General features: G+C 38.8%; 1 protein-coding gene across 40 annotated transcripts in view; it reads right to left on the reverse strand.

The window, feature by feature from the left end:
- The window catches only part of LOC101788067 (alcohol dehydrogenase 1-like), a 202296-nt gene that overhangs the window by 15121 nt on the left and 173084 nt on the right, over nucleotides 1-14091 (reverse strand). For 30 of the 40 annotated variants that reach the window (XM_063243983.1, XM_063243976.1, XM_063243972.1 and 27 more), the window contains 2 exons: nucleotides 12402-12518; nucleotides 1025-1595 (listed from right to left, as the gene is read on the reverse strand). The exons of 2 other annotated variants lie outside the window; for them this stretch is intronic. In XM_063243983.1, the coding sequence (XP_063100053.1) occupies nucleotides 1424-1595; nucleotides 12402-12518 (289 nt within the window). In that variant the 3' untranslated portion in view covers nucleotides 1025-1423. Of the gene's footprint in view, nucleotides 1-1024; nucleotides 4067-12401; nucleotides 12519-14091 lie in introns of those variants that run through there. 8 more of the 40 variants (XR_010045833.1, XR_010045832.1, XR_010045834.1 and 5 more) reach the window with 8 other exon arrangements.

Raw genomic sequence — 14091 nt, forward strand, 5'->3', positions numbered from 1 at the left:
ACTTAGCCATGTTGTAGCTTGGCATAATAGATGCCATTTTGAGCTTTGCCTTTAAATGGTGCCCTGTATTTTACCCAGCAAAATGGAAAATCACTCAGGGTAGAAGTCCCAGGAGAAAAGCAAAAATGAGCTGTACCCAATGAAAAAAATTTAACCTGCTCAGCAAAAAAAGCAGAATACAATTATCATCCAAAAATTATTGTAAGATTCTAGCTCAATGATTTCCAACAGGATATTTTGTGATTTTATCTTTTAAAACATCTGTAACTTTCCACTTCAGAGCCTCTTGTTTAGACCTGAAATGGGGGTGGTGTTTCTGTATACAAGTTGTCCTGAGACCAGCTAATGAAATTCCGCATTTCTTAATTGGGTAGCTTGGTTTCCTATAACTCAACTCAAGCAGCAGAAACTTTAACTGACACAAGCAAACACCACGATTAAAAGGCAGTGCCACTGAAATGAAAGAATAATAGTGAAAAGGAGAGGAGAAAAATAAAAATGCCATGTGTTATAATGCCCACCTCTTTTCCACATCAATGAAGAGGCTAAAACAAGAGAATGGCCATATACTCAAGGACAGCCTAACCTACAGGTGAGTGCAAGGCTGGCCAGAACTCCAAAGTGAGACTAGGTCTTTAAATCAAAAAACTAAAATGAAAAAAAATAAACAACCAAGGGGAGAGAAAGACTACTCAAAAAAAAAAAAACAATAATAAAGCTGTGTGAAAGTTGATTTCTCTAAAATGGAAATTATTGAGTGATGCTGCAGAGGAAAGAAATCCATGTAGTGGCATCCAGGAGGCAGTGACCAACACAGACTTAGGAATGGCACCTATTGTGCTACAGCACAACAGTGATTCCTTCCTGCAATACATCTGAAATTCACTACACTGAGGATTTCTAAAAGCTCTTGGAAATGTTAAACCCATGGCAAACAAGCAGCTTGAAATTGAGGCTTTGGAACATGGCCTTTAGCAGACATTTCAGATTCAAATTCAAATAAGATTAATATAATCCTGCCGTGTTTGATGTCAAATGCACCAAGTTTAATGGCTCACAACATTGAGAAAGGAAGTCACAAACCAAAAGAAGCTCAAAAGTTTTCTTAGAAAAAAAGAGAGAAGTGTAGCCCTGAATTTTCAGGAGTGGTCTTCAGTGTTTGGCCACAGACCTATTGTTAGGAGTCATTTAAACAGGAAAGTCACAATGTGGGTACAGTGTGGGTCTCAAACTACAACCAAAATATAAGCTTAAAGTTGCTTAACTAATATTATTCATCAGGGGAAAAAGTCAGCCAGAAAAGGTATGTGGAAAGAGCCAAGGCATTTTGTGGGAACAATAGTCCAGTTGTTCTGGTCATTGAGTATGGTAATAGATGCCTCTCTGGACTTCCTGGAGAAGGTGGTGGTAACTGTAGTACATTTCAAGCTGTTGTTTTTCTCTTCAGAATCGTGTAGACATGGTCACTGCATCTTCTTGTTCTGGTATGGCTTTCTTCAGCAGTGAATGTTGTATTTAGAATTTTGCATTGACTCTTTGGGGTTGCATTTCTTCTCTGATTGTATATCAATTTCTGTCTACATTGACATCCTTTGCTAAAATCACAATATTATTTGAATGAATAAAGTGATGTTTATACATTTAAAAATATTCATTAATACAGTCCAGGGATTTAGCTCAGCAGGCAAAAACACCTGCCTGGAAAGTGCTAGGTTGTAACTTTGATCCACGGTATCTAAAAAAAAAAAGTAATTTAAATGGCAATGAAATAAAATAATTTCATTTATGAAAATGTAGGTTTAAACCTTTATAACTAAATATGTAAATGGCAAATTAAGCATTGTTAATAGTCATATTTAGTATCTAAAGTTGTTGGGGCTGGGGATTGAGCTCAGTGATACAATGAGCTGCCTGGAGAGCACAAGGTCATGAGTTCAATCCCTCGCAGAAAAAAATAATTCACAGTTGTCAATGATGCAGTGCTATGAACACATTCATTGAGACTGATACTTGTTAATTAATAGGCTCAATGTTTCTTTTGTGGTCTACGAAATACCTGCAGATTACATGGCAATTACAGTGAATGATATACTGTCCCCTATAGGATTGCTATTTTCTGAGTTGTTTTTATTTTTTGTTTTCCCACATAGTTGAAAGTTGAAAATGTTGGCTGGTGCTAGGTAGAAAAACTGTGGTAATCATTTTTTCAATTTAATGATATATTTCCCTATATTCATTAAGAACATTGTATTTGCTACAATTATTCCAAGTGAAATTGATAAACAATTCTTAAAGTTACAGGCAGCTGAGTTAATTAGAAATACAGGCAGCCATACCGTGTTATAGTAGAATGAAATTCCTGACTTTCTATGTCTGGTATGAGTTTGTGTTCTCTAAAATGGAAGAATGAATTTTAGGAACAACAGAGGTGAAGAGCAGAATATATATATTTAGAGAAAGAACGTGAAAGTATTTTGTCCTAAGTAGGATATTTTGGCAATGGAATGAGGAGCCAGGAAACTGTTATCTTGAGATCACTTTCCCCTCCCCTATGCAACTTACCTGTGTCCAGAAAAGAGTCTCAATCAGGCACCTGCATACAGCAATGCCACCTTTAAGCACCACCCAAATCAAAACTATATGTGTGCCCCACACATTTCCAGAAGAAAAAGCCAGACCCCAGTGGTCATGGGATTCTCTCCAACATCTTAGAATAAAGGCCATTTTGACTTTATATTCTCTTCGTTACTACACCAAAAATCCTATTGGAAAGCTTCTGTCTGAGAGAAAGAGGAGGGGTTCTGAGCAGGTAGCAAAGGGCTCTGTCTTTTCTAGGGACTTTATAGAATAAAAGCATGTGGTGAGATAGGTATAAAGTGGGTTAGATTACTGAGGTTAGTAAGGAGGTAAATTAGCACAATAGAGAAGCAGAATATAAAAAATGGAAAAGTGACCTTTTATTTAAAGAATGTGGAGAGGTTCCCACAGCCACCAAGGGTTTGGCTTTTTTTTTTTTTTCTGACTGACTATGGGGTTTCGGAGTATAGTGACTTTTGACTGGATGTGTTGCTTGGAGGGGACATTGATGTCATGTAAGGAGCTGATGGAAATTTTCTTTAGGCCCCTGGGAAAGAAAGAGGAAGTTGTAATCAAGGAGAAAAGAGGAAGTGGCCATATGAGTAAGCATCCCCGATTTCACCTTCTTCTACCTTGGACTACAACCATGAGGTCCTGTAATTGTTTCTAGGGCAAAATTCTTTCAAGTACATCCTTCGGTTTGAATGAAGAAATCAAAACAAAGAATTTTTGCTATCTGTCTTCCTCCATGGCTGGTGGTAAACCATTCATAAGAAATATTTTGAGTCATTTCCTTAATGCATTGTTGATACCATAACCAAAATTACAGATCAGATCACTTTCAGAAAACAGAAGCAGAACTTGAGGCAGGGCTAAAGCCCTTCAATGCAAGTATGACTGGAATGGTGACATCAACATTGTAGAATACAAACTACTGCTGATTTCTGACTTCAAGAAAGAGAAAAATTTATACTGATATTGCTATAGGGGAATGAATCTCCCAGTCTACTATGTCTGATATGAGTTCATGTTCTCCAAGGTCAAAGAATGAATTTTAGGAACAAAAGAGTTTAAGGGAAAATACACTTATTGAGAGAAATAAAGCTGCTTGAGAGAGAGAAGGGTTTCTGAGCAGGTTGCCAAACACTGTTCTTTCTACGGACTTTATAGAGTAAAATCGTGTGGTGAAATGAGTTTTAGGTGGGGAAAACTAGGAACTCACAGTGCAGATGGGCATAAGATGGGACAGAGCTATGGTAGCCAATAAGATTATAAGTTCAGGTAAAGTTGATTAAATTGGGAACAAATGGGGAAGGGAGTTACATAGAAAGCAGGCATACTTAGGCAGCTGTGACTCTTCACAAGAATACACTATAAATTTTCTTGTGTTTCCATCCTCATCACAGGTATCGGCAAAGGTACTGAGTGTTCAAAGATGTGTAGTGATGTGCCTCAGTGGAGGAAGGCTTCTCAAATACTTGGTGAATTCCTGTGTATCACACAGAACAGTGCAAAAGAATAATGAACATAATTATTTAGGTTACACCTCTGCTCACAGACTGTTTGTGAGGTCAGTCATGGATTTTTGAATTCTGAGAAAAATGGAACAGATATGAAAGTGTTATCAAGAGCACGGTAAAGTGTGCCTGCTAAGGACAAATTCCAGAATCACCTGCATATTAAACCCTCATTGAAAAATGCCAAAATTTATGCATTTGCATGGACACATACACATGATGTCCTTCTGAATGGAAAGGAATAGGGGTGTCATCTCTGAATTAACAGCTGATTGAACAGCTTGGCTGATAATACACATTGTTTATATATAGAAATTCTCTGCAATGGACTTTACTAAGTGGTGTAAAATAGAATCCTTAAATAGAAGTTGTGCTGCAGGGATATCGATAGTTAGGCATGAAGGGTTTTCTGTGTAGTGTGGTTCAGAGGAGAATGGAAAGATTGTGCAAGTGATTGGCATGATACAGGGTGCCAATAGCAGGATTTACAACTAAGAAGATCTTCACTGAAAGTCAAGTGGTTCTTAGGGCAAACATGAAGTTAAATTTGGCTTCTGATTTCTTACTTGAGATGAATAACACCAACTCTGTCAATAATCAGTATTCCACATACCTGTTAACCCATGAATTCTGTGTTCCATACTTGAGATCTAATTTTGATTTTCCCTAATTTTGTACCAGTGTCATGAAGTAGGAATTTGAATCTTTTTTTTGTACCAGGGATTGAACTCATTAGCTCATGCTTGCCAGGCAAGTGTTTATGCCACTGAGAGAAATACCCAAACATGAATGTGTTTTCTGTATATTATGGAAAGTATCAACATTCTTCCTCAGAACATGTTGAATGTTCTTGGAATGTTACTGTATTGTATGGATATAATTTTTAAAACAAACCAATGGTGTTTTCTGCAGTCAATTTTCAAGTTTCATTTTTTGTGGGGTTTTTCAGTCAAGGTTTTTCTCTCTATTTCAGACAGCTCTGTAACTGAGGCTGGCCTCTAACTCAAGGCAGTTCTCTTGCATCAGCCTCCCAAGATATATTTCTTATTTCTGAGTGAAAGATGATCACTTCGTGACACTGAGCTATAATTTACAACTTGAGCCTTGTTTCATTGTTTATACATTGTTTACATACACAGTTTTCCACTATCATTTGAGTCATTATTTACGTACCATATTTGATGTTATTTATGTTTTGTTGTATGAAACTAAATTCAAATTTCAAAATGACGCTTAGGTATACTAAGATCAAAGGACTCGGGGGCTGGAGATTTAGCTCAGTGGCATAAGTGCCTGCCTTGCAAGCAGGCAGTCGTGAGTTCAATCCCCAGTATGGGTAAAAACAAAAAAGACAAAAAAAAAAAAAAAAAGAACAAAGGACTCAGTAGTGACCTACATGAGATTTGACAAGATATCATCTGTACTCTATCAAAGTGATTCATGAGATATTAGTCTACCCCTTTGCTTTGTGGATGCTGGTCCTATAGGATCCCACTGTGAGCTCTGCTTTAGAGAAAGTGCACAGGGACTGTTGCAGTGACTCATCACAAAAATCAGTGCTCCCATTTGTCTGTGAGTTGCAATCTAGCATCCAAATTGCTTTTTCAAAAAATGTGTCTATACATAAAATTAATCACTAAGACATGGAGTTAAGCTTTGAAGAATTCATTCTCCATTCAGCTGTGATGTTTGGTTTTACTTTGTTTAGTTTAGTTTTGTTTTATTGAGACAGGATTTAACTATGTACATGAGCTGGATTTGAAACCCCTATAGTGCCTACAATTTCCTTGACTTCACAAGAGCCCTCTTCTCTCAGCCTCTTGAGTGCTGGGTGTATAGATATGCACCAACTCTGCTTCTGATTCATATTTTTATGAGAAAATTTAACGTATCCCAGGCCGTGAGTATCAATCTTCCTTTGAGAAATATATGTATGAATCTTTAGGATCATACTTTTATCACATGGCCACTCAGCAGTTATACCCTAACATGGGAAGCACATTTGTTTATGCACTGATTATGCTGAGTGTCATTGGGGCAGTTGTCATTTTAACCAGTTGATGCTTGTATTGAATACATTATAATAGTCACTTTTATATTTCTTCTTATTTTATAAAAACTAACAAAAAGTATGCAAATTTGATTATCTTTTATTTAAATAATTTCACTGGTAAGGACTTATGTATAAAGCCCCAGGCTAAGTGTGATTCCTTTAGTCCCAGCATCAGCAGAGGATGACATCAGATGATCATGGCTTTGAAGCTGACTTTGGGAGGAAATTTTGCTAGATGATCTAGCAGAATATGTGGCAGTTGTTTTTATACCTGCATTTGAAGTTTAAGGAAACAGGTAAGCTTAGGTCAAGAATATAAATGTAGGATAGGATAGCTGAACCAAACTGCAAATCATGATTTTTTGGGGGGCTCAGGAAATGTGATTTTCATGGTAATTTGTGCAGCAGTCTTAAATATGCCTGTATTAGAGTAAAACGCAGTGAAACATGAATCAGCCTGGCATTCTAAGTTCTGAATGTAGAGGCATTAACAAAAATTTTTACTCAATGCTATTGCTGGTGCTTTTAATAGAAAACAAGAGAGGGTAACAAAACAAGCAAAAAGGATTGTATAAGATTTTAATACTCGTGCACAAATGAAGAAGCTAAAAAACAAACAAACAAAAAAAAAAAACAAATCAAATAAAAAAGGATGAAGAAATAATCTAAAGGTTAGGAGAAGAGTGCGTGTTACTCCCTGACAAATAACATGTAAATCCAATACAAATGTGTAATGAATACACACTTTTCAGAACAGGTACAAATTGTCAAGAAATACCTGAAGAACTATTGAGCATTTATGTACAATAGAGAAATGCAAATAGTACACCATCTCATTGCAGAGACAAATTACCACAAGATAAAAAGAACACTCATGAGATGGCAGGAGAAAAGAAACTATTTAACTTTGGTCATGGAAATGTCAGCAAGTACTTCAACCACTACTGAAGTCAGTGTTTAAAGTATTCAAATGATTAAACATAGTGAGTCCACTAAGTGCAGTGCTTCCTTTAATGGGTCTCATACTCAAAGATCTAAGGACCCATTGCAGTGATTCATGCATATGCCTGTTTACTGCAGCAATAGTCACTTTTCTGTGGAGAGCAGCAGCAAGCACTGCTCCATCAGCACCAAATGCCAATGATGAACAACAAATACTCATCAGTTACTCCATTAAGTAAATGATATGATATTTTATTATGAAATGGTCTCTAAGTTAGGTTTTCATAGTGTGGTAAGCATGATAGTCATGCTAATGTAACAAGGCCATCACTATTATACTATTGTGTTCATTAGATTTGAACTGTTTAACTTTGGGAGGCAACATCTTGCTATGAAGTTCATGTTGGCTTGGAGGTCACTTTATAACCCAGAGTGGTCTCAAACAATTCTCCTGCCTCAGCCTCTCAAGTACTTGGCTTACACACACATGCCATCAGGCCCAGTTTAGATTTGTTACGTTAAATGCATATTCAGCATTTTTTATTTCAACTGTTTTGGTTGTTAAAGTATTTCCACTTTTTACTCCAGCATCTATAACCACTGTGATCTTATTGAGGTGGTGATGTGCATACCACCAGCCTCATGACATTCTCTCCTGGGTTCAGTGCTGTCAGTGTACTGCAGTGAGACTTATGTGTACAAATGTATATAACTATTTTTTCTACTTTCTTTCAAAAACATTTTAAAATTACCTTATATAATCAATAAACTTGTCTACAGTGTGATGCAAATGGCCACAGTTAAGTAGAGTGCAGCACACACACACAGGAAAGAGACCACATAGTTCCCATAAGAGGTTTGTCAAGGCACATGAGAAGACAACTCTGTGGAGGTATGTGTTCCTGATTATTACATTTGAATGAGCTTCAGGTTTTCTCATTGTTGTTTATGTGAGGTAGACCAGATGACTACTTTAAAGTAAGGAGTTATATAATGTCATTTTTTTTGTATAGAGGATCAAACTCATGACCTTGAGCTTGCTAAGCAGATATTTATGCCACTGAGATCAATCCTCAGCACCCACAAAATCTGTTTTGAAATTTAAGTATCTAAAGAAATGCTTTGGTCATGTAGCCCACTTAGTAATGTCAACTTGGATCAGCCAGTGAACTGAGGCACCATGATTTGGGGCATAGAGCATCCATTGAAAGATTGTTGCAACACCATCAAAGGAGAAATGGAGGGGAAGGTGCTGGGCTGTTGATTCTCATGGAGAACCTGGTATCACAGTTTTCCAAATAGGAACACAGACATCATCATCATCAGAGGAGGAGGGGCTCAGGACCTCATTAGTACTGTGCATGGCTACTGTTTTCTTTTGCAGATCTCTGACCCTTATCTTGAGCTTTATGTCTTGGCTCCCATACTGATCAGTCAGCCTGATGGCACACATGCTGTGCCCAAGTGCACAGACTTTGTAGCTTCCAACACTGAACTTTGACTCTTCCTAGTACACAACCTTGATAGAGACTTGCTTGAGATATTGGCAGTGCCTCTAGGTCTCCAGGTAAACTTGTGGTGGTCCTTGCCATGGGCTCTGGGTGTTCAGCAGGACTTAAGAAGCATATTGTCATAGGATTCAGATTCTCACCTGAGTTATTTAGGTATCTAGTATGTGGACAGATCTACATCTCTCTAAATCTGATGTTTTGAGTGAATATTTTAATATAATCTTATCAATTATACATTCCATCTTAAATCTTTTTCTTTGCAAACCCTGACTACAACAGATGGCAAAGGTTAAGAGGTGACATTTTTCAGACATGACAAAGTTCTTTTGTTAGCTAATGTTCCATGCCACTTTTCTCATGTGGAGAAGCCCAGCTATATCAATAGCTTGGTTTTGAAGACTGTTGAGAGATTCTCTATGGATATTAAGCCATTACATTCTGTGTTGCATGATCAAGAAGCACATGGGTTAGGAACCTGCATGTTGCTTCCTGGCACCTGAACCTAGCTTTTGTAGCCAATGCTGTCTGGCCTCTGTATACCTGAATTTCCAATAAAGGATGCACTCACAAATGCAGTCATTATATATTGACAAATAATTTGCAAGTCTATTGGCATGTTATTTCTTGCTCTTGCATCTTTAACTTTCATGACAAAGAACATCTAAAGAAATTTATGACCACCAAGCCAACCCTGCTCAGAATACTGAAAGACAGTTTAGATACTCATAGAATAAAACTACTAAGCAAGGCAGACAATTAAACAGTATGGAAAGATAACATGTCAACAGTAAACCAATATATAACAGTTGTAAAGTTTAATGTGATTGGGCTCAATTCACCAATTGAAGGAAGCAGACTGGTAGAATGGGTCAAGAAACAAAGGCCAAACACATGGTATCTACAAGAAATCCATCTAACCCAAAAATGAAACTCACAGACAGAAAGTCAAAGGATTGAAAACAATGCATAATGCAACAGGAAGTGAAAAAAAAAAACAAGAGTAGCTATTTTGTTTGCAGACAATGTGAACTTCAAACCAGGAATGATTCTAAGACATAAAGAAGATCAGCAGAGAAGGGGCTGGGCAGATCTGGGGTGCCTGCATCAGCTTCCCCATGTGTCTGGAGGACTGTGGATATCTCAGCAAGCAGGGGAGGATCACAGGTTCCAGAGGCACTGCAGCCTGTGGTGAGTGCTCAGTGCACTCTGCCCAAAGCCCATACGGTTCAGGACCCTCTAGGCTTGTGGGTGCAGTGAAGTGGAGAAGTGGGTTTGAGGCCTCTACATCCACCTCCCCATCCCTGCTGCACTTGGAGAAATGTGGAGCTTCCAATGGGTGGGTGGGCCCACGCTATCCCTGGACCCCAGCCTGTTTGGGACTCCCGCACCTTGCCATCGGTGTGCAGAGGAGGGGCTGGGTGGATCTTTGGCACCTGAATCAGCCTCCCCGTGTGTCTGGAGGACTGTGGATATCTCAGCAAGTTTCCAGAGGAACCGTGGCCTGTGGTGAGTGCTCAGCGCACTCCGCCCAAAGCCCAGACTGTTTGGGACCCTCCAGGCTTCCGGGTGCAGTGAAGTGGAGAGGTGGGTTTGAGGCGTCTACATCCGCGTCCGCATCCCAGCTGGGCTTGGAGAGCTGTGAAGCTTCCAAAAGGCAGGTGGGCACACAGTATACCTGAGGCCCAGTTTATCTGGAACTGCAGAATACTGAACAGGCAGAGGAGGGCCATTTGTTCTGCAGGCCCAGTGGCTTGGGGTAACGGGGTGCCAGAGTCTCACAAGCTGCAAACATAGAAGGGGATTTCCAACAGACCCTGAGGAAGCTTTCAAATAACTCTTGAAACACAGAAATATAGGAAAATGACAAAACGAAAGACCAAATTACAACCTCAAACCTCCAGCCCATCTCAAGAAACCCTAGGAGCAATGTATATAGAAGAAAATATATGCCATCCACCTCAAATATCAGACACAATAGCTACTGAAATTGAAAAGCAACTCCAGGAAGCTTTAAAGAAATTCAAACTCGAAATAATCTCCCAGGAAAAAGAAGAAATGATAAAAAAATGAAAGGGATTCTGAATATATCTAAAGAAAACACAGATAAAAATTTGGAGGAACTAAACAAAAATATAGAATCCCTAGACGAGCAATATAAGAAATAACCAGAATACATAATCCAGATGCACAGATACATACAGGAAATAAAAATTCCACTGAAAGTTGTAAAAGCCACCTTAATGAAAGTGAAGATAGAATTTCAGACCTTGAAGACAGGATTTCAGCTAGTGAACAGGAAAGGAAAGATCTTTTAAAAAAAAACAAGGAATCAGGAAACAACAATTCAACAACTGCAAGATGATGCAAAGAAAAATAACGTAAGAATGATAGGGATTAATGAAAAATAAGGATACAACATAAAGGATATCAAGAGGATATTTAGAGAAGTAATAGCTGAAAATTTCCCAAGCATGAGAGCAGAAACCGACATCAGGATCAGTGAAGCATATAGAACTCCAAATAGTCATAACCAAAATAAAACTACACACAGACATATAATAATCACCATCCCAGAAGTCCAACACAGAATACATTATTAAAAGCTGTCAGAGAGAAAAGACGGGTCACTTATAAAGGAAAACCTATCAGAATCACAGCAGACTTCTCACCACAAACAATAAAGTCAAGAAGACCATGGAGTGAAGTATTCCAGATCCTAAAGCAAAATGATTTCCAAACTAGACTGATGTATCCTGCAAAACTATCATTCAAAATTGATGGTGAAATATGATACTTCCATGACAAAGAACAGCTGAAGAACTTCATGAACACCAAACCAACCCTGCAAAAAATATTGAAAGACAGTCTAGATACACAAAGGAAAAAATCACTAAGCAAAGCAGATAATTAAACAGAACAGAAAGATAAGGATGCAACAGCAGAGAGATAACATGTCAACAATAAACCAGCATTTAACAGTAATAACCATTAATGTAAATAGTCTCAATGCACCAATCAAAAGTAACAGACTAGCAGAATGGATCAAGAAACAAAATCCAACCATAGGCTGTTTACAGGAAACCCATCTAACCTAGAAGGATACTCACGGACTGAAAGTCAAAGGATGGAAAACAATACTTCATGCATCAGGAATCCAAAAAAAGGCAGGGGTAGCCATTCTGTTTGCAGACAACGTGAGCTTTAAACCAACAATCACCATAAAGGACAAAGAACATCACTACATACTCATAAGGGGAAACTCCAAGAGGAAGAGATAACTATCTTAAATATATAGCACCAAACTCCAGAGCACCCAGTTATATAAAACAATTATTAACAGAAATGAAAACTCGAATTATCAGTAACACAATTGTAACAGGAGACCTTAATATGCCATTGACACCAAGGGACAGATCAACCAGACAGAAAATGAGCAAAGAAATAACAGAACTGAATCACACCTGCGAAAAAATGGATTTGATAGATATATACAGAATGTTCCACCCAAAAACATCATAATACACATTCTTCTCAGCAGTACATGGTTCATTCTCTAAAATAGACCATATATTAGCTCACAGAACATATTTAAACAAATGCAAAAGAGTTGAAATCGTCCCTTGCATTTTATCGGATCATAGCGCTCTGAAATTAGAAATTAATGATAAAAGATACTGCAAAAATCCCGCAAACACACGGAAACTGAATAACATACTCTTGAGTAATAGGTGGGTCACAGAATAAATTAAAGAAGAAATTAAACAATACCTAAAAGAAAATGAAAATGCAGATACAACTTACCGGAATCTGTGGGATGCAATGAAAGCCATCCTGAGAGGAAAATTTATTGCACTGAGTTCCCACATCAGGAAAACAGAACGAATACAAATAAATAACTTGATGCTACACCTCAAACAGCTAGAAAAAGAAGAGCAAGTCAAGCCCAAAGCCCAAAGAACAGAGGAAATTATAAAAATCAGAGCAGAAATCAATGCAATAGAGACTAAGAAAACAATTCAAAGAACCAACAAATCAAAGAGTTGGCTCTTTGAAAGAATAAATAAAATCGATAAGCCCCCGATCGTTCCATATCTGTGCTGCCTGACAAAGATCCTAAGCTTAGTGGTTTAAAGCAATGACCATCTTCTCATATCTCAGGGTTCTGTGGCTTCTTTGCATGGTGATAGCTATGGTCCTTGGCATCTGGCTGGATAGTCTCTTCTGGAGAGTCTAAGATGGCTTTGCTCACATGTATGTCTTTGGCAGGGGGCTATGGAAGGCTGTAGAAGGTGCTAGAAGGCAGGATCTGTCTGAGCTCTTCACCTGATCAAGTACTGTCAGGGTTTTTGCCCAGCAGGGGAGTTGAACTGTCATCTGGTGGCTCAAAGGTACTAGATGGACAGTCCCTGTGGGGTGCTCATGTTGATCCCAGCCTACACCTGGCAGTGCAATAGTGAGACTCTTTCCACCACAGGAGGAAAATGAATACAAGCTTTGCTGGAACCTGCCAGATTCTAGTAACATCACCTCTTTGTGGGTGCCTCCTGAGATGACCTGGATCCCCAACATTGTCCTCTAGAAAAAGCAGGAAGCAGCAGGAGTCTTGGGGGACACAGGGGTGCCCTAGGTGGGTAACGGAGACCCCTGTGTCCTTGTCACCTCTTTAGCTTGTTCCTTTATTTATTTCTTCAACTCCTATGCAGCAGCACTTAACAAGCACCTACTGTGTATCAGCACCTGATCCTGAGCTAGTGAGACAGACTTGCCAACTGCAGTATAGGGTGCAGGCTCAAGGGCTGGCGAAGTGAAGGATGGCACTGTCCTTAGAACCAGCCAATGGCCTCCCAGGGTGGCAGCTGTTCAGGGGACAAACTAACTGGATGTGTTTTGTTGTCACTCATAGTTGCCTCATATGCGTGACTGAAGTGGAGCCATCTGACCATAGCAACTAGAAGCTCATCAAAGGCAGGGGGCATCTAAAGAGAATCCCAGTGAGAGAACATACACACTGAAAATGACAGCAGTGGACTCACAAAAAAAAATGCTCACTTCTACTTCCTCATAAGACAATAAAAATCTGCACACTCACATTTTAAATGAAGGCAACATCTGAAATGTCCCATTTGGAATTGCAATAGTAAAGTAAGAGGTAATCATAAAACACTCCCAAAATGGAGTCCCTAGGTGGATAGTTTGATTTTTTAAATCTTATCATTGTTGACCATTGTGTGTTTTGTGGCTCTGTGTGTGTGCTGGCATTGGCAGAGCAGAAGTAGTGACACAGGGTGAGGTTGGAACTCTTGTGGCCCTGACTGGTGTAACACTGAGGTAAATGGATTTTTTGTTAAGACTGAATAATCTCAGAACTTCAAACCTTCAACAGTAGTGGCTACTGTCACCTAACTTACATTGTCAGTGATGAAGGATGCATCTCCTTGTCTAATTCTCCCATTTAGCTGATAGCACACCCTTTCCTTCTGATAAGTGACCC

Source organism: Cavia porcellus, unplaced genomic scaffold (assembly GCF_034190915.1).
Source record: "Cavia porcellus strain 051 isolate PalLab524CR breed Dunkin Hartley unplaced genomic scaffold, mCavPor4.1 scaffold_42, whole genome shotgun sequence".
Taxonomy (NCBI): domain Eukaryota; kingdom Metazoa; phylum Chordata; class Mammalia; order Rodentia; family Caviidae; genus Cavia; species Cavia porcellus.